At 60.8% G+C, this 19,209-nt stretch overlaps 4 protein-coding genes across 4 annotated transcripts; 3 read left to right on the forward strand and 1 right to left on the reverse strand.

Moving 5' to 3' along the window:
• Positions 1-354: 354 nt before the first annotated feature.
• Tmem190 (transmembrane protein 190) lies at positions 355-1,834 on the reverse strand. The gene is made up of 5 exons (XM_042683205.1): positions 1,581-1,834; positions 1,466-1,501; positions 773-898; positions 615-699; positions 355-535 (listed from the first exon to the last, which is right to left on the reverse strand). The coding sequence occupies exons 1-5, from the start codon at positions 1,681-1,683 to the stop codon at positions 355-357; spliced, it is 531 nt and encodes a 176-aa protein (XP_042539139.1). The 5' UTR covers positions 1,684-1,834.
• Positions 1,835-6,731: 4,897 nt separating this feature from the next.
• Il11 (interleukin 11) lies at positions 6,732-10,646 on the forward strand. Its single transcript, XM_042683206.1, has 5 exons — positions 6,732-6,924; positions 7,748-7,920; positions 8,127-8,213; positions 8,310-8,471; positions 10,476-10,646. The coding sequence occupies exons 1-5, from the start codon at positions 6,732-6,734 to the stop codon at positions 10,644-10,646; spliced, it is 786 nt and encodes a 261-aa protein (XP_042539140.1).
• Positions 10,647-12,661: 2,015 nt separating this feature from the next.
• On the forward strand, positions 12,662-17,508 carry Fam71e2 (family with sequence similarity 71 member E2). Its single transcript, XM_042683207.1, has 9 exons — positions 12,662-12,865; positions 13,026-13,180; positions 13,260-13,537; positions 13,854-13,916; positions 14,034-14,136; positions 14,226-14,278; positions 14,367-14,443; positions 14,858-16,317; positions 17,424-17,508. The coding sequence occupies exons 1-9, from the start codon at positions 12,662-12,664 to the stop codon at positions 17,446-17,448; spliced, it is 2,418 nt and encodes an 805-aa protein (XP_042539141.1). The 3' UTR covers positions 17,449-17,508.
• LOC122110655 (cytochrome c oxidase subunit 6B2) lies at positions 17,469-18,877 on the forward strand. The gene is made up of 4 exons (XM_042683244.1): positions 17,469-18,041; positions 18,130-18,253; positions 18,536-18,636; positions 18,721-18,877. The coding sequence occupies exons 2-4, from the start codon at positions 18,145-18,147 to the stop codon at positions 18,772-18,774; spliced, it is 264 nt and encodes an 87-aa protein (XP_042539178.1). The 5' UTR covers positions 17,469-18,041; positions 18,130-18,144; the 3' UTR covers positions 18,775-18,877.
• The last annotated feature ends 332 nt before the right edge of the window (positions 18,878-19,209 follow it).

Consider the following 19,209-nt stretch of genomic DNA (forward strand, 5'->3'; position numbering starts at 1 on the left):
TTGGCTGTGTGGGACAGGGACACTTGGGGTGAGAGGAGGTCGCAGCCCCACCCAGGCTGGGGTCCCCCCACAGGAAGGCTGCCCTTGGCTGGGGCGGGGGTAGAGGCTGGAGCACGTTTCCCACGGGTGCCCCTTCTGCCCAGCCTGGCTCCCTGGCGCCCAGGCCCAGAGTTCAAGCCCCACCACTGACGGGGAAAAAAAAGCAAGCAAAAAGCTAGGAGCATGGCACACGCAGAAGAGCCTGCCAGACAAGCTCAAGGCCTGAGTTCAAGCAAGCTTCCCATACTGCCCAAAATGGAAAGAGACACATCTGTACTCCATATCTGTATTGAGGGGTTCCCCCTGGGGACCCCGCTAGTCTGTCTCCCCCCCCTCTGTGCTCTCTCCCGCCGTCCCTTCCCCACCAGAGACATCCCCCGCCTCTGTGGGCTCTCCCCCTGATGTCTTCTTCGACAGCAGTGAGCCCGGCCGTGATAGGCGGCATCTGCCCTTCAGAAACTTCGGTAGGTGCAGCATGTCCCTCCGCCGGGCCCACCTGGGGAGGAGGGACAGGCTCAGCACTGCGCGGCCGCCCAGGCCCCGCCTTGATGGCCCCCAACCCCCAGCCCGCTCACCAGAACAGACAGATGCTGCAGATGAGGAAGAGCAGCCCACCGCATGTCCAGCCCAGGGCCCACATGTGCTTCCGGCGCATGTTCTCTGCATGGAGGAAGGAGGTTGAAGGCTCCCGAGCCCACCCCAGCCCAAGGAGACCCAGCACCCCACCACTCACCGTCCGGCCGCTGGTGGTAGCAGACGCCATCTCGGTAGCAGCACCGCAGACGCAGGCAGAGGTTGGGGTTCTCAATGGCCGCCTGGCCCCCACAGCTCTCCCTGTCCCACACATCTCCCTCACAGCCTGGGGGCCACCACAGCAGAGCCTGTGTTACAGACCTGGCCCTGCAGGCTGCAGACACCCAATGCCCAGCTCCAGGGCTACTCCGCGTGGAGCCCAGCGGAGCCCTGCCTTACCAGGAATCTAGGCCAGCCTCCTCCCTCAGACCCAGGGGTCCAGGCCCAGCCTCCTCCCTCAGTCTGAAGTCACATACTCCTTCAGTTCCAGGAGTCCAGAACCCAGCCTCCTCCCTCAGACCCATGGGTCCAGGCCCAGCCTCCTCCCTCGGACTCTGAAGTCACAGACTCACTCCTCCTTCAGACCCAGGAGTCCAGACCCCAGCCTCCTCCCTCAGACCCAGGGGTCCAGGCCTCACCTCTCCTCCCTCAGACCCAGGGGTCCAGGCCTCACCCACTCCTCCCTCAGACTCTAAAGTCACAGACTCACTCCTCCTTCAGACCCAGGAGTCCAGACCCCAGCCTCCTCCCTCAGGCCCAGGGATCCAGACCCAGCCTCCTCATCCTCTTAGAACCCCAAGTCTAATCTGGGCTCCCCCTTCCTGGAGACTCCAGGATTTCAATTCCTGCTCACTCCATGGATAGAAGAATCCTTGAATTCCATTCGCATCTGTGAGATATGAGAGGTGGAGTCAGGTGCTGTCTAGAAGCCCAGGCCCCCCCCCAAGTGTCTGTAGCAGCCCCCTCACCTACTGAGCCCTGCACCAGCAGGAGAAGACCCAACGCTGGGATCCCAGAGCCCACCATGCTGCCGCCCATGGGGCCTCTGTGGAGAGAGGCCGGGAAGGACATCACCCCAGCAACAGCCAGGCCCCGCCCTAGCACCCCAACCCCAGGGTTCTGAGTTCCATGGCCAGGGGGTCCCCAGCTTGGGGCTTTGAGAGAAGCGCCTCTGGCCTGCTCATGTCCAGCCTAGGAGGTGGCGTACTGAGCACCCAGGTGGGAGAGGTGGGTGGGTACGAGAGGAGACCAGGGGGGGAAAGGGCCTGGTTTGGGGTGTGCCCCCACTCCCTCCCCCATCACCTCAGAGCTAGCAGGACAAGAGAGCTTGGGATGCTCCCCAGCCTCTCCCTCAGGACTGGATGCCTGCGGATGCCCTCCTCCGGTGGCAAGAGTCTCAGGGGACCTCGTTGCTAGGGAGTCTCTCCCTTAGCAACCAGAGGGAGGGGCCCCCTGGGACCTGTGGGGTCTCACTGAGCCCCATTGTTAGGGAAGGTAGTTCCCCTAGCAACCAGGAGATGAGGATGGGACAATGGGGGCCCCAGGGGTGGAGGCCCCATCCCAGACATTCCGCTGAGGAGGGGAGCCGAGCTAGGGAGTCTCCAGTTGTTCTGCAATGGTTTGCGTCTTCCAATGAGTGTTGGGGGCCCAGGCTTCCGAGAAGGGCTGGCCAGCCAGATGGGGTCAGGGAAGCTACGACTCCCTGCTCACCTTGGCCTTGGACCCCAAGGCCCGTGGGAGGAAGGCTGGCGCTAGAGCCCTGGCTCTGGGGGTGGAGGGCTGGGGTGGGGACCCCTCTCACACCCAGGCTCCTGTGCACACAGAGAGAGTACCCCGACTCCTCAGAGATGACACAGGTTGCAGGGGGACTGGCGGGAGGCTGGGCAGGGGTCAGAGGGCGCCAGGCTGAGCAGCTGCAGAGCGTTTCCTGTGTCCACGCCATCTGGACCCACTTCCCAATTCCCTGGATTCCTCGGGGATCAGGGAGGGGGTAGGGTGGGGCTGGGGGGGGGCCACCGGCTGGGCCCTCACCGCTAATGACAGGTTTGGGCTGCCTCTGCGGCCCATGGGCCCCAAGGCCAGACAGGACCCCCCAGGGACAGACAGACGGACACACACAGCCTGGGCCCTGCTGACATCATACCCAGCCATGCACCACCTCACCAGGGGCTGGTACAGTGGCCAGGGCCCCCTGGCCAGCCCAGGGTGTCTTCCGGAACCCCCGTCTGGCCTCCCTCGCACCGGCCTTTCCTGCATGGCTTCTCATCCCGGGTCTTTGTGGTCTGTCTCTGGCTCTGCCCTCTCATGGGATCTGTGCCTCATTTATGGCTCATGTCCCCCACAGAGGTGCCCGCATCCCACCTAGGAAAGCCCCCTGGGAGCCTCGGCCCCTGGAGGCCAGGGAGTGAGGTCCTACCCCAAAACCTGGGGCAATGACCCCAGCAGGCAGCTCAGCCTCTGTCTCCAGAGCACAGGGGGTCTTGCAGATGCGTGGAGAGCTTGTACTCCTGGATGTGGAGGGGGTTGTCTTGTGCCTGAACCCCCGAGTCTAAGGGAAGAAGAACAAGGTCTGAAAGAGGAAGCTGGAGTAGAAACTCCTGGATCTGAGGGAGGAGGCTAGGGTCTGGAACCCCCGGGTCTGAGGAAGGAGGCTGGGGTCTGCACCCCTGCATCTGAGGAAAGAGAACTAGGGTCTAGACCTTGGTGTCTGGCAGAGGAAGAGGGCTGGGGCCTGGACCCCCAGGTCTGAGAGAGGAGGCTGGGGTCTGAGGGTGGAGGTAGGGAGTGAGTGCTGGGTGAAGGGGCTAGCACTCCACATTCTGGTGTTGCTCCCAGGCTGGCCACAAGCCCAGCCGGCGTCCCCTCTGTGCCGTCCATCCCCCGGGCTGGTGGTCTGAGTCACCTTGGCTGGCCCCACCACCGGTCTGGGGGAGCGACGTCAGCTCTCCCCTCATGACGCAGCCTCAGGCCCCCCACGCTGACTCAGCCGGAAACAGGCCCCTCTGACCCAGCGGTTGGAGGCCTGGGTCCCAGCGGGAGTCCTGGCTGGGAGGCCTCTGGGGGCCCTCAGAGGGACGGCAGACCCAGGAGGGGGAGAAAGGAATGCTTACCTGAGTGGATGAGGTCATGTCCCACCATGGTGGGCCTCTGACCTCACCTCCCTGGCTGGTTGGCTAGGTTATTTTTTTTGGGGGGTGGGGAGGCAAGGGGGGGAAGAAATGAACTTTGAACTCATGGCCCTGCACTGGAGCTGCACTCCCTAGGGCTTGAACTCTGGGCCTGGGCGCTGTCCCTGAGCTGCTTTTGCTCAAGGCTGGCACTCTACCACTTGAGCCACAACACCACTTCTGGCTTTTTCCGTGTATGTGGTACTGAGGAATCAAACCTAGAGCTTCCTGCATGCTAGGCGAGCACTCTATCACTGAGCCACCTTCTTTTACAGTAGGCATCCTCGTTTTATTTGGGGGCAGTTCTGGAGTTTTGTTTTCTGGCCGCACTAGGGTTTGAACTCGATCTTTGCTCAGCTTGCCGTGCACTCTTCCACTTGTGTCCTGTGACTCTAGCTGACCCTGTCTCCCGGGGGACCCCAGTGGTCACCCTCCCTTGCCCCCAGCAGCAGAGGATGGGAATGGGGAGGCCTCCAGCTACCTCAGAATGCTGGGCCCTCAGCTCAGGTCAGCTCAGAAGCCTGGGAGGTCGGGCTACCCGGGGCTCAGCCTGCCTGTCTTTCCCTGCCATCCACATCCCGGAGGCGAGGCTCCCAGGGATGAGGCTTGGTGTCTCTGTGGGCATCTGCCTGTGCGGGCACTTCTGTGTCCCTGACTTTGGGTGGGGGCCTCATCCAGGTCTAGCATCCCAGCACTGGTTTTGGGTCCAGTCTCCCTGTCCTATCCCATCACTGTCCTCATCTTTCCCCCTCTCCAATGGTGACATCTGTGTCTCTGGATTACTAATAAAATGTGTCTGTGAGAAAATCGGTGGTCCTTTGTGTGTTACCTGGAGCTCTACTCTGCAGCACTGAGGTGGGAGGGCACCCAATACAGAGAGGTCCTGTCACAAGCCCAGATCCTGCCTCCCTGGCATGTCCTGATTCCTCCTCCTCTTGCTCCAGTCTCTGTTCCTCTCTCGGCTTTTGTTGATGCTGGTTTTGTCTTTTATTTTGGAGGGGGGGTCCTGTCATGGGGCCTAACTCTGGGCTTGGGTGCTGTCCCTCAGCTCTTCAGCTCAAGGCTAGTGCTCTACCACTTGAGCCACAGCGCCACTCCTGGCTTTTTTCTTTTTGCTTATGTGGTGCTAAGGAATCGAACCCAGGGCCTCATGCATGCAAAGCAAGCGCTCTACCACTGAGCCACCTTCCCAGCCTCTTCTTCTTGTTGTTGTTGTTGTTTTTTGGTTTGTTTTGGTTGATGTTTTTTGAGGAGAAAGGAGTTGTTTAGTTTTGGTGTTTTTTGGTGTTTTTTTTGTTTTTGTTTTTGGGGTCCGGTCGTGGGGCCTGAACTCTGGACCTGGCCGCTGTCCCTCAGCTCTTCAGCTCAAGGCTAGCACTCTACCACTTGAGCCACAGCGCTACTTCTGGCTTTTTTCTTTTTGCTTATGTGGTGCTGAGGAATCAAACCCAGGGCCTCATGCGTGCAAGGCAAGCGCTCTGTACCACTGAGCCACCGTCCCAGCCCTTGGTGTTTTTTTTTTAATTGGTTGTGGGTCTTGACCTCTGGGCTTGGGCGCTGTCCCTCAGCTCTTCAGCTCAAGGTGGGCACTCTACCACTTGAGCCACAAAACCATTTCCAGTTTTCTGGTGGTTTATTGGAGATAAGAGTCTCATGGACTTTGCTGCCTGGACTGGCTTTGAATGGCTATCCTCAGATCTCAGCCTCCTGAGTAACTAGAATGACAGGCATGCGCCACTGGCGCCCAGATGGGTTGTTTGTTTTTTGTTTTTTCTCAGTTGCAGGACTTCAACTCAGGGCCTGGACCAACTCAGGGCCTGGATGCTGTCCTTGAGCTGCTTTTGCTCAAGGCTAGCACACTACCACTTGAGCCACAGCACACCATACCCCCTCTCCCACCCCAGCTTTTTCAGTGTATGTGGTCCTGAGGAATCAGGGCTTCATGAATACCACTGAGCCACCTTCCCAGGCCCAGGTCCTGAGCTTTTTTGCTGAAGGCTAGCATGCTACGGCTTTGAGCCACAGCACCACTTCTAGTTTTCTGGTGGTTCACTGGAGATGAGTCTCATGGACTTTGCAGATCTCAGCCTCCTGAGTAGCCAGGAATTATAGGCAGGAGCCACTAACGCCCACCTGGGGAAGGTTTGTTTTGTTTTGTTTTTTTGTTAGGGCCTGGGCTCTGTTCTTGAGATTCTTTCACTGCTCAAGGCTAGCGCTCTACCACTTGAGCCACTTGTGTGTGGTACTGAGGGATCGAACCTGGGGCTACACGTGCTAGGCGAGCACTCAACCCTAAGCCGCCACCTTGGGCCTGGGGCAAGTGTTTTGAATCAGGCTCTGGTGACTTCCCTCCACGGCCTTCTGCGTGCTGAGTGGAACCTCCAAGCCTGGCCCGCTGGCTTCTGGATTCCACCTGTATCCGTCTCTCCCCGTCCCTGCCCGCCGCTGGGTCCCTGTCATCTCAGCATCCTCGGCTGCTAGCCGCCTTCCCCCTCCATCCTCTGCGTGGGCTCCGCGCGCTTGTCAGCAGCCTGCTCTCCTGCCCTGTTCCCCGTCCCACGTCCTGGTCCCCGTCCTTGGCGCGCGGGGGGGGGTCCCCAGGTCTCCCCGGGCCACTCCCTGTGGGGTCATATCGCTGGCTCTCCCACCTTTGGGGCTGATGGTGGTGGTCTGTCTAGTGCATCCCGTCCGTCCTTCTGCTCGTCCGCCTGTCCTGGCCCACCAGGCCCCCTCTCCCCGGGCTGGGCCCCTCCACCAGCCCCCCGGCCGCGTGCGCCCTGGCGGCGGGGCGCGGAGGGAGGGAGGGGACGCCATGACCTCACCGCCCTCTCCGACCCCCCCCCTTTCCACTTTCCCAACTTTTCCTCCGTGCCTGCCCTCCTCGGCGCGGCGCGGGGCCGGCCGGCAGCCGGAGCGGCGCAGTGGAAAAGGCAGGAGGGAGGGTGAGTCAGGATGTGTCAGGCCGCCCTCCGCGCCGGCCCCCCGCCCGCCGTCCCGGCCCCCTATATAACCCCCGGGCGGGCCGCCCTGCGCCCCGGCGCCGCGCAGCCACAGGCCGCCCTCCCCAGGCCGAGCCCGCTGACCTTGGGGCTCCCCGACCCCCGGGCCCCGCTCGGGGGATCCCCGGCCTGCGGGGACATGAACGGTGAGCCGGCTCCGGCCCGCGGGGGGCGGCGGGGGACGCGGGGGACCGCGAGTGCCGCGGGGACCGGGGCCGGCCGGGCGGGGCGCGGGACAGGTGCCGGCAGGTGATCCGCAGGGGCGGGGGGGGAAACTGAGGCAGCGTCCCAGAGAGGAGCGCGCCCTGGCACGGGGCGCGGAGCGGAGGGATGCGAACGGCGGGCCGGAGACCGACGTGCGGGGCTGGGCGCGGGGCGGCCGGGCAGGCGCGGCCGGGGGGCGCGGCCGGGGGTGTGCGCCGGGCGCCGCGGGCGCTGATTGGCCGGGCGGCCGAGGGGGCGGGGCGGCGGGGGATGGGCGGCCGTCCAGGGCCCTGCGCCGCGACTCCACCGACCCAGGTGCGCCGCGCCCCGGGCCGCGCCCCGGGCCGGCGTCGGGGCTTCGGGCCGCCCGGGCGGGCGCGCGCGCTCTCGGGCCCGGGAGGGGGCAGGTTCTGGCCTGTGCCTCCCCCCCCCCCCGCGCCCCGCCCCGGGGCCCGGATTCCGGCGTCCGGGGGCGGACGGGAGACGCCCGGCCCGTCTACCCGCCCGGGGCCGCGTCTGCTCCGACGGGCGGGGCAGCCAGAGGCAGGGAGGGAGGCAGGGAGACAGCCCTCCCGAGCTGGGGACCCGGCCCGGCGCCCCACCCTCCGGCCTCCTCCCTCAGCCCCGTGGGTGCAGGCATTCAGCCTCTCCCTCAGCCCCGGGGATGCCGACCCCCGTCTCCTTCCTGACCTCAGGGTTCGGGGGCCCCAGTCTTTCCCCTCAGACCCAGGTTCCAGCCTGAGCTCTCTATTCTTCTGTACCCAGGTGTTTGCCGCCTGGTCCTGGTGGTGATGACCCTCTGGCCAGACAGAGTGGTGGGCCCTGGGCCACCTTCTGGCTCTGCTCGAGCCCCAACCGACCCCAGGGCCGAGGTGGACAGCGCGGTGCTCCTAACGCGCTCGCTCCTGGCCGACACCCGGCAGCTGGCTGCACTACTGGTAGGAGCCGGAGACGGGGGGGGGGGGGGGGGGGGGGGGGGGGGGGAGGCGGAGGAGATGGTGGAGGCCGGCCGACAGAGGGTGGAGAGCAGAGTCTCTCCGAGATCTGTACACCAGCCACCTGGACAGCTCTACCCAGGGTGGCAGAGCCAGAAGAGGGGTCTGGGGGAGGGAAGGGAGTCCCCTCACAGCTTCTTTCTCCCCAGAGAGACAAGTTCCCAGCCGACGGAGACCATAGTCTGGATTCTTTGCCCACCTTGGCCATGAGCGCAGGAGCCTTGGGAGCCCTGCAGGTAGCAGATAGGGAGGGCTGGGGCCACACAGGGTAGGGTGTGGGGAGGGCCAGGTAACAGACCAGGTGCTCCCTAATGCCCGGTGGTGGGCCTCAGTTGCCAGGGGTGCTGACAAGGCTTCGCGTGGACCTGCAGTCCTACCTGCGGCATGTGCAGTGGCTACGCCGGGCAGGTGGCCCTTCCCTGAGGACCTTGGAGCCCGAGCTGGGTGCCTTGCAGGCACGGCTGGACCTGCTCCTGCGGCGACTGCAGCTCTTGGTATGGCCTGGCTCTGAATCTTTACACCCCCACAGCTAGGACCTGAGGTTGAGCTCTCACACCCAGGGTCCTAGTCCAGTTCTGGAAGCCAGACCCCAGACCTGAGCTGTGAGCCTGACACACCCAGGGTCCTGAGGCCCCTCAGCCCCAGAATTCTGGCCAGATACTCCACATGCTCCCGGAGACCCTGCGACCTCACCATCAAAGGAGACAGTCTCCAGAATCCCAGCCCCCAAGCCCCTAGACCCCAAGATTCCTCCCTGAACTGACAGTTTCATTACTGAGATCATGACCCAAGCCCCAGCTGACCCCTCCCCCCCCCACAAACCTGAGGCTCTGAGACACAAACCAGCACCAACCTGCAGTCCCAAGACCCCAGATCCCGCCCTGAGGTCCCCACACCTCACAGCCACAGCCTCAAGAATCAAGACCTGACCCTGTTAGGTCTCAAGAACCTGATGGCCTCAAACCATCAGCCCCAGAAACAAGTCTCTAGGACCTACTGTCTCCTTTTCAAGGAAATAAACCCTGAAACAAGAGGTCTGATTAGAAGCCCTGCAGAGCCCAACACCCTGACTTCCAAAATTCCAGACCCAAGGCCCTGAGACCCAAAGACTTCAGACTTGGATTCCTGACCTGACTTCAAAGACCTCAGACCTCAAGTTCCAGTTCCAGGCTCCAAACCCATGAATCCCTGGTCTTGGTCCCAGAAACGTTAGCTACATCTAAGACCCTAACCCTGGGATCCTGGGCCTGACCCTAGACTTGTGCCCACAGGCCAAGACATTGTACCTAGACACACCTAGCTCTACAATTGCAGCCCCAACCACCCAAGCCCCAAAACATGACCCTAGAAGCCAGGCCTTCAGATGACAAACCTTTGGAATGCAGCTTCAATGTGTGTATGTGTGTGTGTGTGTGTGCGCCAATACTGAGGCTCATCCTGGGCACTGTCCCTGAGCTTTTTTTTTTCTTCTCTCAAGGCTAGTGCTTTACCACTTGAGACACAGCTCTACTTGTGGTTTTTTGGTGGTTAAGTGGACTCTCATGTTGGAGCTGGCTTTGAACCATGATTCTCAGATGTCAGCCTCCTGAGTAGCTAGGATTACTGGCATGAGCCACTGGCACCAGACACTCCCCTTTGATTTTTTTTTCTTTTTTTTTCTTTTATTTTTGTCAGTCATGGCTCTGGCCTGGGCGCTGCCCCTCAGCTTTTCAGCTCAAGATGAGCACTCTACCACTTGAGCCACAGCGCCACTTCCGGTTTTCTGGTGGTGGTTCAATGGAGATAAGAGTCTTAAGCCGGGCGCTGGTAGCTCACGCCTGTAATCCTAGCTACTCAGGAGGCTGAGATCTGAGGATCTCGGTTCAAAGCCAGCCCGGGCAGGAGAGACCGTGAGACTCCTATTTCCAATAAACCACCAGAAAGCCGGAAGTGGCGCTGTAGCTCAAATGGTAGAGTGCTTGCCTTGAGCTGAAGAGCTGAGGGACAGCGCTCAGGCCTGGAGTTCAAGCCCCACGATCGACCAAAAAAAAAAAAAGAGTCTCAGGGGCTTTCCTGCCCAGGCTGGCTTTGAACTGCGATATTCAGATCTCAGCCTCCTGAGTAGCTGAGTAGCTGGGATCACAGGCCTGAGCCTCTGGCACCTGGCTTCTGCTTCAATTTCTGAAGCCAAGTTCCTGAAGAGAGATTGCAGCTAGGCAGCCTGGCAGCCCCCAGAACCCTGTCCCCACTCCTTTGCTCTTCCCTGCTTTTTTTTTTTTTGGGGGGGGTCCAGTCATGGGGCCTGAACTCTGAGCCTGGGTGCTGTCCCTCAGCTCTTCAGCTCAAAGCTAGCGCTCTACCCCTTGAGCCATAGTGCTACTTCAGCTTTTTTCTTTTTGCTTATGTGGTGCTGGGGAATCGAACCCAGGGCCTCAGGCATGCAAGGCAAGCACTCTACCACTGAGCCACCTTCCCAGCCCTCTTCCCTGCCTTTCACTAACCTCTTTCCCTCCTAACAGGTATCCCACTTGGCCTTGCCCCAGGCACCCCTGGACCAGCCGCCCGTGCCCCTGGGTCCCCCCACCTCGCCATGGGGGAGCATCAGGGCAGCCCACGCCATCCTTGGAGGGCTGCATCTCACTCTGGACTGGGCTGTACGTGGCCTGCTGCTGCTGAAGACCCGGCTGTGACCTGGCCCGAGGCCACCACTGCCCTGCGATGCCAGATCTTATTTATTTATTTATTTTAGCACTGGGAGTGTGGCAGTCAGGGCATACTGCTCCCCCTCCACCATTCCCCCCACCTAGTTAGATACACAGTCCCTCCAGGAGACCTGGGCAAGGGGACACCTGTGCCTTATTTATACTTATTTATTTACAGGGTGGGAAGGGCAGGCAGCCTCCTTGGAGGGAGGGGGCGGCGGGAGATACCAGGGTCCTGGATTCTTGGATCTTTCCATAGAGGCTTCCTGGCTCCTTTCTCTCTGGGCCTGGGCAGGCTCATTTATTATTTATTAAACAATTACTTTTTATATTAGGAATGGGAGGGAGGGGACAAGAAAGCCTGGGTTTTTGTACAAAAAAAAGAAAAAAGAAAGAAAAAAGAGTGTGAGACCTTTGTGAGACAGAGGAAAGGGATGATTTGTTCTGCGTCATCCACTCAGGCGTGATTTCGCCAAAGGCGATAGGGCTGGGGGCCTGGGGTTTGGTGCTTAGTGGGCAAAGAGGGAAAGGAGCGAGGCTGGTGGCTCAGAGTGAGGTCTTGGCCTCACTCAGTGCCCCGCACATCATAGGCCCTTGATAAATATTTCATGGAAGGTCCCAGAAGGTCATCCCATGCCTGGAAGCTTTGTAGCTCGAGGTGGTTCGTTTTGACAGTGTCCAGCATGGTAAATCAGAAAGACGTTCACGCGTATCCATGGGGGAGGGGGGGAAGGGCAGTGATCTATGGCAAGGCAAGGCTCCTAGTGAGGCCTGCGCAGCTCCTAGACAGGGAAGCTCCAGAGAGACCAAAGATGCCCTCCTTCCCCGTCTTCCGTGTGGTCCTGGGCTTGTTTTCTCACCCTGTGGGTGTTTTTTTTGCACACACAGGGGAACATTGCCAGTGACTGGCTCAGGGAGGGATCGTGTTGGACTTTCATTGTTCGTGCTTCTCTGTATTTGTTCAGAATTTCTACCATGACTGTATTTCGTGCAACACATTTAAAAATAATAAACACTATTTTTAGGATGTCCAAAAATCAGCCTACCCCCTTTTGTCAGTCATGGGGCTTGAACTCTGGGCCTGGGCACTGTCCCTAAGCTCTTCAGCTCAAGGCAAGTGCTCTACTTGAGCCACAGTGCCACTTCCTCAGCCTCCCATTTCCAATGGTTTTAAAAACGCCTCACAGGGCCAACCTCCCCCCCCTCCCATTATTGGAACCCTTGCTTAGGGCAGTGCCAATTTCCCTGAATCCTCAAATACTGTTTCACAGTTGAGGCTTAGATGGGAGAGAGGGACCCGAGGCTCTGCTCCACTCGCACTCACCCCAAAGGTGTTGTACCTCTGTTTTGGGGTGCTGGGGATGGGACCTGGGGCTGGTGCACACCGGGTGAGCGGCCAGCTCTTGGTTTTCTCAAGCTAACCTGGGACTCCCAGCTCTTGCCTCTGCCTCTGATGTGCTGGGATTACAGGCATGAATCCATCAGGCCTGGCCTATGGTGTCCGTTTCTGTATGGTTCAGTGTTCAAGCTCCATTTCCATGGGGAAACTAAGGCTTGGCAGGAGTTTAAGTTTTATCTTGAGTCTACAGCACGGCCCAGCCGAAGAGATGCCACAGAATCAAACCCTTGGTCACTGATCCAGTTACAGTAACCCAGACAGAGCCTCCAGGGGGCCCTGTGTTGCCAGGCACCCACTCTGGGCCTGGAGTTCTGACTCGCACAGCCCCCAAGACTACAGGCCTTGTCCTCCGAGAATGAAGCCCCCCGGAGAGTTCCCAGGAAAGGTCCCCGGGGTGTCCCGTGAGGTCACAAAGCCCCCACCAAAGGCTCCTCCCACAGCCCAGTGCTGCCCCCTGCAGAGCCATGGCCACAGCTGGCTGAGCCTTCCTTCCCGGGACAGCGCCACTCAGTGCTGAGCTCCGTGTGGTACCTGTGAGGCTCCAGGGGCCAAGGCCAGTGGGTGGGATAGGGTGGGAGGGGAGGGGGGGGAGAGCAGGGGGAGAATGCAGGGCACGCCCGGGGACTGGGGCCCTGAATCCCCCGCTCCTGCAGCCATCATGAAGCGCCTGTGGAGCAGCCGGCGTGCACGACCCTCCCAGCCGCACCTGAAGTGGGTCCCCATCCTGGGGGAGCTGCAGAAGACGCTGCAGAGGGGAGAGTACTTGCCCCTCCGCCCACTGCCCATGTTCGAGAGTAACTTTGTCCAGGTCCCCGCGCCCTGTGCCCTGGGGGCTGGGGGGAGGGCGAGGGTCTGCGGGGGTGGGGGGGGGAGGAGGAGGAGGGAGGACCGGGAAAGGTAGGCTGGGGAGGGGGCTTGAGGCATGCTGGAAGAAGGATCGGTCCCAGCTCTGCTCCCCGGCCACCCAGGTGACAAGCAGTGGGGGCCCCGTGTTCGTGCACCACAGAGCCAACAGACTGACTATGGGCGTGGCGGCCTCCCTGCCTGGCCTGGTGCTCCCTGACACCCTGCTCATCGCCCGGCCCCCAGAGGGCCGAGACCGCTCCAGCCTGCTGCTGTCCAGGTGCCTCCCCGCCCCCCCCAGCCCTGTCCCCCCAGTCCCCCTTCCCCCTAGCTCCAGCTGGCCGACTCCCACCTCCTAGGATGATCCCGCTGGACCTCGTCCACCTCTACGTCCACAACATGCACAGCTGGCGCCTGAAGCTGCGCCTGGCCACTGGCCGCTACTACTACCTGGAGCTGGACGCCCCAGACCACGAGCTGGGCTTCCTGTTCGACCGCTGGATCTACCTCATCAACCTGCTCCGGGAGCCAGCCACCACCTGGGCCCCCAGGACCTTGCACCTCCCACCCCCGGGCCAGCCCTTAGATGCAGCCCCTGCCTCCACCTGGCGCCTCCAGGTGCGACCCCAACCCAATGGCTCTCTGGGGTGGTGGCTCTCCAGATTCTGCAGGGAAAGGAACTGGGACCCCAGACTGTTGGGCCTGGGGGGTGGGGAGGGGCTGAGGAAGGAGGGATAGGGTCAGTGCCAAATTGGCCAGGGCCTGACCGCGCCCTCCTTGTCCACAGGTGCAATGCCCACGGGACTCCACAGGTGAGAAAACTCTGGCCTCCGCTTGGCATGGCCACCATCCTCTGTACTCCAGCTACCCTGAGTGGGGGGACAGGACCTCAGCATCTGGGCCCTGAGCCCCCCACCCTGTGTCCACTCACGTCTCTCCACCTCTATTCCCAGAGGAGGTGTGTGTGCCCACCTTTCCTTACAAGACGCCAGCTGCTCAGAATCAAAAGGCCAAGGTGGGCAGCCTAGTGGGCCTCGGGGTGGGGTGGGGCCAAGGTAGGCCAGCCAGCCAGACCCAGAGGGTGGGGCCTGGGCTGCCCCTCTTCTGACTACCCCCTCCCTCTCCCCATCCCACCCTCAAGCGCACTTTCAAGTCCCAGGCTGTGGGGGGTTCGATGCCAACCATGTGGCCAAGGCTGGAGCGTGCTGACATTAAGAAGAAAGACCTGAGAAAGCAGTGAGCAGGGGGCTTCTGCCCATGGCACAGGGAGGGGCGAGGGCTCCAGGCAGGTGCTGCCCATGTCCCTCGGCAACCTTGCTCCACAGGTCACACCCAGAGGCCAGATCAGACAGGAATATCACCCAGATCCAACTTCCAGGTAAGAACCTCTCTTCCTCTGCTCCTATGGACCTGTGGCAGCTCTGAGCCTCTCCTAAGAGGACTAAGGCTGATGCCTCCCCACACAGACAAGACCAGCATCACCATCCGCACCATCTTCAGCATCATCTCCAATACCATCAACCAGTCACACTCGTCCTCCAAGGCCAGTTATGCAGGCACCTGGAGGGCTGGGGGAGGGTGCTCTGTGGGATCCTGGGGAGCCTAGAGGGCTGAGGTCTGAACCCCTGGGTCTGAGAGTGGAGGCTGGGTCTGGACCCCTGGGTCTGAGAGAAGAGGCTGGGTCTGGACCTCTAGGTCTGAGGGAGGAGACTGGGGTCCAGATCCCTTGGGTCTAGGAAGAGCTGGGCCTGGACCCCTGAGATGGGGTGTGTGATGGGGGGAGGCTGAACCCCCAAAATGGAGAGTAATGGGAGGAAGGGTGGACCCCTGAGATGGGGTGTGTGATGGGGGGAGGCTGGACCCCTGAGATGGGGTGTGTGATGGGGGAAGGCTAGACCCCTGAGATATGGGGGTATGAGAGGGCAGTAGGACTGATAGTGCCTCCCACCCTCCACAGGCTTGCATGTCTGACTCGGAGGGAGCCCTGGGCCCGCGGGGCTTGATTGAGACCCCAGTGCACTGCATCTCCAGCAACAGGACCGAGCTCCCCTTCCTGGACTCCTGTGACCACCTGGACATGCTTCTCTGGCACCAGGACCTGGACGAGCTCATGGACCCTGAGTCCAGCACTGTGACATCCTCCTCCCTGGGCCCTTACCTGGGCTCTCCTGCCCTCCACCTCTTCCCACCCCACCCCTCTGCCCTCAGGTCTGGCAAAAAGGCTACGCCTAAAGTCTTTCAGCCCCAGGGACCCCCGCCCACCAAGAAGGCTCCCTCAGCCCCTAGGGCTCCCTTCACCAAGGAGCAGCCTGGGAGGGGGGCGGCTGCCTCCCTTCACACACCATTCCAGAAGGCCCCAGCTGTAGCTGGGCTCCCTCATAAGGCCCCCCCTGGATCAGCTGTTCCCCAGAAAACCCCAGCCCTCCAAAACTCCTCTTTGAAGGTCCCTGTTGTCCCTGCCCTGCCCCAGAAGGCTCTGCCCCAGCCCCAGAAGGGGCCACAGGCCTCTGCTGTGACCCGGAAACCCCTGGCACCCCCTGCCTCCAGGAAGGAACCTGTGGTCCCGCCCACCCCTTGGGCCTCACCACCACCACCAGATCCGGCCGGGGCAGATGCCATCATCTCCGAAGAACATAAGCTGGAGGGGGCCCCATCTAGAGGGAAACTTGAACAAGTGGTATTTTGGGGTGCCCAGGGAACGCAAGTGGTGGAGGTGAGGACCACGACCAGGTCCCTGGAGCTGCCCCATGCCAAAGCCAAGAAGGAGTCCAAGGAGCTCCTCATTAGCCGCACGAGAGAGCTGGCCCTGGAGGCCCTTGAGGGCAGGGAGAAGCTGGAGAACGCGGTGCACAAGGTGAAGGAGGAGGTGGTGCTGGACCTGCCCAACCTGAGGTCCAAGGAGGTGGAGCAGAGGCAGCGGTGGGTGCAGACTCAGGAGGTGGTGCTCAGGGGTCCCCTGAAGGAGCACAACAGGCCCTTCTCCATGGAGGGGATCGCCCTCGCCAAGCTGATCATCGCAGCCAGCTCCAGAGAGGAGCACCCCAAGCCTGCCCACGTCACACTGTCCTCCTGGCTCTCCACGGACGCCCCGACCTTCCCTATGCCTGCGGCTGACCTGCCCCTCTGCCCCAGCCAGCTGTCTCTGCTGAAGATGCCAGCGAAGGCTGAGGACCAGCCCCCCACTGGGGAGGAGGACACCCCGCGGTGGATGGACACCCAGCCACTCAGGGACCCCGTGGGGCCTTCCACAGGGCCCACCAGCAACCTGCCTGTATCTGACAACACGCAGATAGTCAGGTCCTCCCAGTGGGAGGACCTGCCACAAGAACCCTCCACCTCCAGGGTTGGGGCATTGGCTGGGACAATCCCAGAGGAGAAGACACTGGAGGAGCCAGGCCTGGCTCAGCCTTCAGCCAGGTACTTGGGGCTTAGCAGCCAATGTTTAGGTCCAATTCCATTATTCATATTCTCTCTCTCTTTCTGTCCTTTTTGGGGGTCTGCTGGTGATTAACCCCAGGGCCTCAGACATGCTAAGCACACCCCCTAACACTCGCTACTCAAACATAATAAGCACACCCTCTAAAACTCACTACTCAACATGTTAAGCACACCCTTTTACACTCACTGCCGAACTCCTAGTTCAGGTCAGTGCACAAGTGTGACTGACTGGGCAGGCACTGTTCTAGGCAATAGAGCTACAGCCTCCACCAATCATGGTATTAGCAGGGAGGCTTGCTGCCAGTGCCCAGTGGATAAGAGAATGGGCATGCTGCTAAACAGCTTACAATGCATGGTGCCGATCACCTAGTGGAGGTTGGGTCATTTGTGTTAAGATCTGAAAGAGAACTGGACAGCGGTGGCTCATGCCTGTAATCCCAGCTACTCAGGAGGCTGAGATCTGAGGATCTAGTTTCAAAGCTAGCCTAAGCAGGAAAGTCTGAGATTCTTATCTCCAATTAGCCAGTAAAGAACCCAGAAGTGGAGCTGGGGCTCAAGAGGTAGATGAGGGTCTGAGAATGTGGCTCAGTGGTAGAGTGTTTGCCTTACATACATGAGGCCCTGGGTTTGATTCCTCAGCACCACATAAGCAGAAAAAGCCAGAAGTGGCGGCGCTGTGGCTCAAATGGTAGAGCGCAAGCCTTGAGCTGAAGAACTGAGGGACAGAGCCTAGGCCCTGAGTTCAAGCCCCAGGACTGGCACAACAAAGAATGCCAACATTAAGCAAAAGAACTAAGGGACAGTGCCCAGAATCTGAGTTCAAACCCTAGTACTGGTGCATGCACAGAGACACACAGACACACAAGACACAGACAGAGACACTCACAAGGGGATGAAGTGGATGGGTGGTTTTCAGGAACCAGAGATGGAAAAATAAAGGATGAATGCTAGCATATTGGTCCTTTCTCTTCAGGGTGTTGAGAGCTAGATAGGGGTGCGGGTAGTATGAGGCTGGGAGTGTGATTTTGGGGCACCCGTCTCCCTGTGGGCCGACCCCCCACAGCTGCTCGCTTCTCTCCCTGCAGCAAGCATCTCCATCCAACACTTTAAGCAGCAGGTTGCCACTGCCCTCAGTCAGCAAACTGTCCGGAGGGGCCCAGAGGGGCCGGGTACCCCAAGGACCCCGGAGACCGGCCTCAGACCAAGCAATGACCCCGGCACCGGCGGAGAGCTCGTAACCAAGACGGCGCCACCCACTCCCCCTTCCTCCACAGGCCCCAGGGTGCTGGGCACCCTGCTGTAAGAAGCAAGAGTACCGAGAGGCTGGACGGGGTGCTCCCTCTCGGGCAGAGGCCAGAGCTGTCTATACGTTTATACATGGGGGTGGGGGGACGGGGAGAGCCTGAGGCGATTAAACGCCTGAGACTCAGTCCGAGTTGCGCCTCTGTACCTGGGAGGGTGTGTGTGTGTGCATGAGCATGCGTGTGTGGGTCCCGCAGGGGGTCCGGCAGCCCGGGAGGGTGGGGCCTCAACAGGACCCCGCCCTGCAAGTCCACCCCACGGTTCTCATTGGCCGGAGCTCCTGAGCTCCCGGCCAATCCGGCCCGAGGGTCGTAGTGGGAGGCCCTGCCCCCACTCGGATGCCAGGGGCCACCGCCGCCACCACAGGCCCAGCTGACCCGTGACTGGTGGACGACATTCTGGTAAGGGCAGGACAGGTGGGGTTTCTGGTGGGCTCAGGAGCGAGGGGCACCCCTTAGGTTCCACGGAGCCCCCCATTCCGCCCTGCAGGACCCTCATCTGTGGATGTTAGATGTGGCAGCCCAGATGCCCCACACGGAGAAATGGACGCCACCCTTTGACCCGCGCTTCCCTAACCAGAACCAGACCCGTAACTGCTACCAGAACTTCCTGGGTGAGACCCGGGGAGCCGGGTTTGAGGGGAGCAGGGCCGAGGGTCGAGGGGAGGCAGGAAGGGGAAGCCCACCTGAAGAGTCGTGGGACCGTTGGGGTGGGGAGCAGGCGCGGCCGCAGTCTGGGGGCGGGGCCCGGGGGAAAAAATCGGAGCAGCCGGGGAGGGGCGGGGCCAGGAGAAGCCGGGCCTGAACTGGACAGCCTGGATGGAAGGATGCGGGGGCGTGGCCTGCTGGTAGGGGCGTGGCTTAAACCCTGACCCCGCCCCCATGCTCATCCGCAGACTACCACCGCTGCATAAAGAACATGAGCCGTCGGGGGAAGGACTTGCGGCCTTGCGAGTACTACTTGCGTGTGTACCGCTCGCTGTGCCCCAGCAGCTGGGTGAGCCCGCAGAGGGGCACAGGATGGAGAAGGTGGAGGGCTGGGGCTGAGCCTGAGCTTGTGCCCTGCTTCCTGGTTCCTCAGGTGCAGCGCTGGACTGAGCAGATCAAGGAGGGGACCTTCCCAGGCAAAATCTGAGCGGGCAGCATCGACCTCAGTGAGCCCAGTCTTGTCCCAGAGCCCCGGCTGACCTTGGTTTTGCAGTCTCTAATCCGGAAATAAAGTAGTGTTGCTGCTAGTGCTTCTTTTGCTACTCTCTTCTCCTTACTGGACATGCTGTCTTTCCACGAACTTTACTGCCCTGGCTGGCTTTGAACCGTGATCGTCAGATCTCAGCCTCCTTGTAGCTAGGCTTACAGGCGTGAGCCACCGGCACCTGGCACCCTTTTTTTCTTCTTCCAGTCTTGGGGCTTCAACTCAGGGCCTGGGCACTGTCCCTGAACTAATTTTGCTCAAAGCTATCACTTTGCTCAAAGCTATCACTTGAGTCACAGCAACCCTTCAGGCATTTTTTGTGTATGTGGTAGAGCAGTCGAACCCAGTGCTTCATGAATAGGCAAGCACTCTACCACT

This window comes from Dipodomys spectabilis, unplaced genomic scaffold (assembly GCF_019054845.1).
Source record: "Dipodomys spectabilis isolate Male_0828 unplaced genomic scaffold, ASM1905484v1 ptg000080l, whole genome shotgun sequence".
Taxonomy (NCBI): Eukaryota; Metazoa; Chordata; class Mammalia; order Rodentia; family Heteromyidae; genus Dipodomys; species Dipodomys spectabilis.

Excerpts from the sequence above, each read along its gene's own strand:
- Tmem190 (XM_042683205.1), bottom strand. The coding sequence starts at position 1,683 with ATGTCCTTCCCGGCCTCTCTCCACAGAGGCCCCATGGGCGGCAGCATG. Across the intron at positions 700-772 it reads CTACCACCAGCGGCCGGACG|AGAACATGCGCCGGAAGCAC; the intron begins GTGAGTGGTGGG and ends TCCTCCATGCAG. Across the intron at positions 536-614 it reads TGCAGCATCTGTCTGTTCTG|GTGGGCCCGGCGGAGGGACA; the intron begins GTGAGCGGGCTG and ends CCTCCTCCCCAG.
- Fam71e2 (XM_042683207.1), top strand. The coding sequence starts at position 12,662 with ATGCAGGGCACGCCCGGGGACTGGGGCCCTGAATCCCCCGCTCCTGCA. Across the intron at positions 13,181-13,259 it reads TCCAGCCTGCTGCTGTCCAG|GATGATCCCGCTGGACCTCG; the intron begins GTGCCTCCCCGC and ends CCCACCTCCTAG. Across the intron at positions 16,318-17,423 it reads CTGGCTCAGCCTTCAGCCAG|CAAGCATCTCCATCCAACAC; the intron begins GTACTTGGGGCT and ends CTCTCCCTGCAG.
- LOC122110655 (XM_042683244.1), top strand. The coding sequence starts at position 18,145 with ATGTTAGATGTGGCAGCCCAGATGCCCCACACGGAGAAATGGACGCCA. Across the intron at positions 18,254-18,535 it reads CTGCTACCAGAACTTCCTGG|ACTACCACCGCTGCATAAAG; the intron begins GTGAGACCCGGG and ends GCTCATCCGCAG. Across the intron at positions 18,637-18,720 it reads CGCTGTGCCCCAGCAGCTGG|GTGCAGCGCTGGACTGAGCA; the intron begins GTGAGCCCGCAG and ends CTGGTTCCTCAG.
- Il11 (XM_042683206.1), top strand. The coding sequence starts at position 6,732 with ATGTGTCAGGCCGCCCTCCGCGCCGGCCCCCCGCCCGCCGTCCCGGCC. Across the intron at positions 6,925-7,747 it reads GGCCTGCGGGGACATGAACG|GTGTTTGCCGCCTGGTCCTG; the intron begins GTGAGCCGGCTC and ends TTCTGTACCCAG. Across the intron at positions 8,214-8,309 it reads GAGCCTTGGGAGCCCTGCAG|TTGCCAGGGGTGCTGACAAG; the intron begins GTAGCAGATAGG and ends GGTGGGCCTCAG.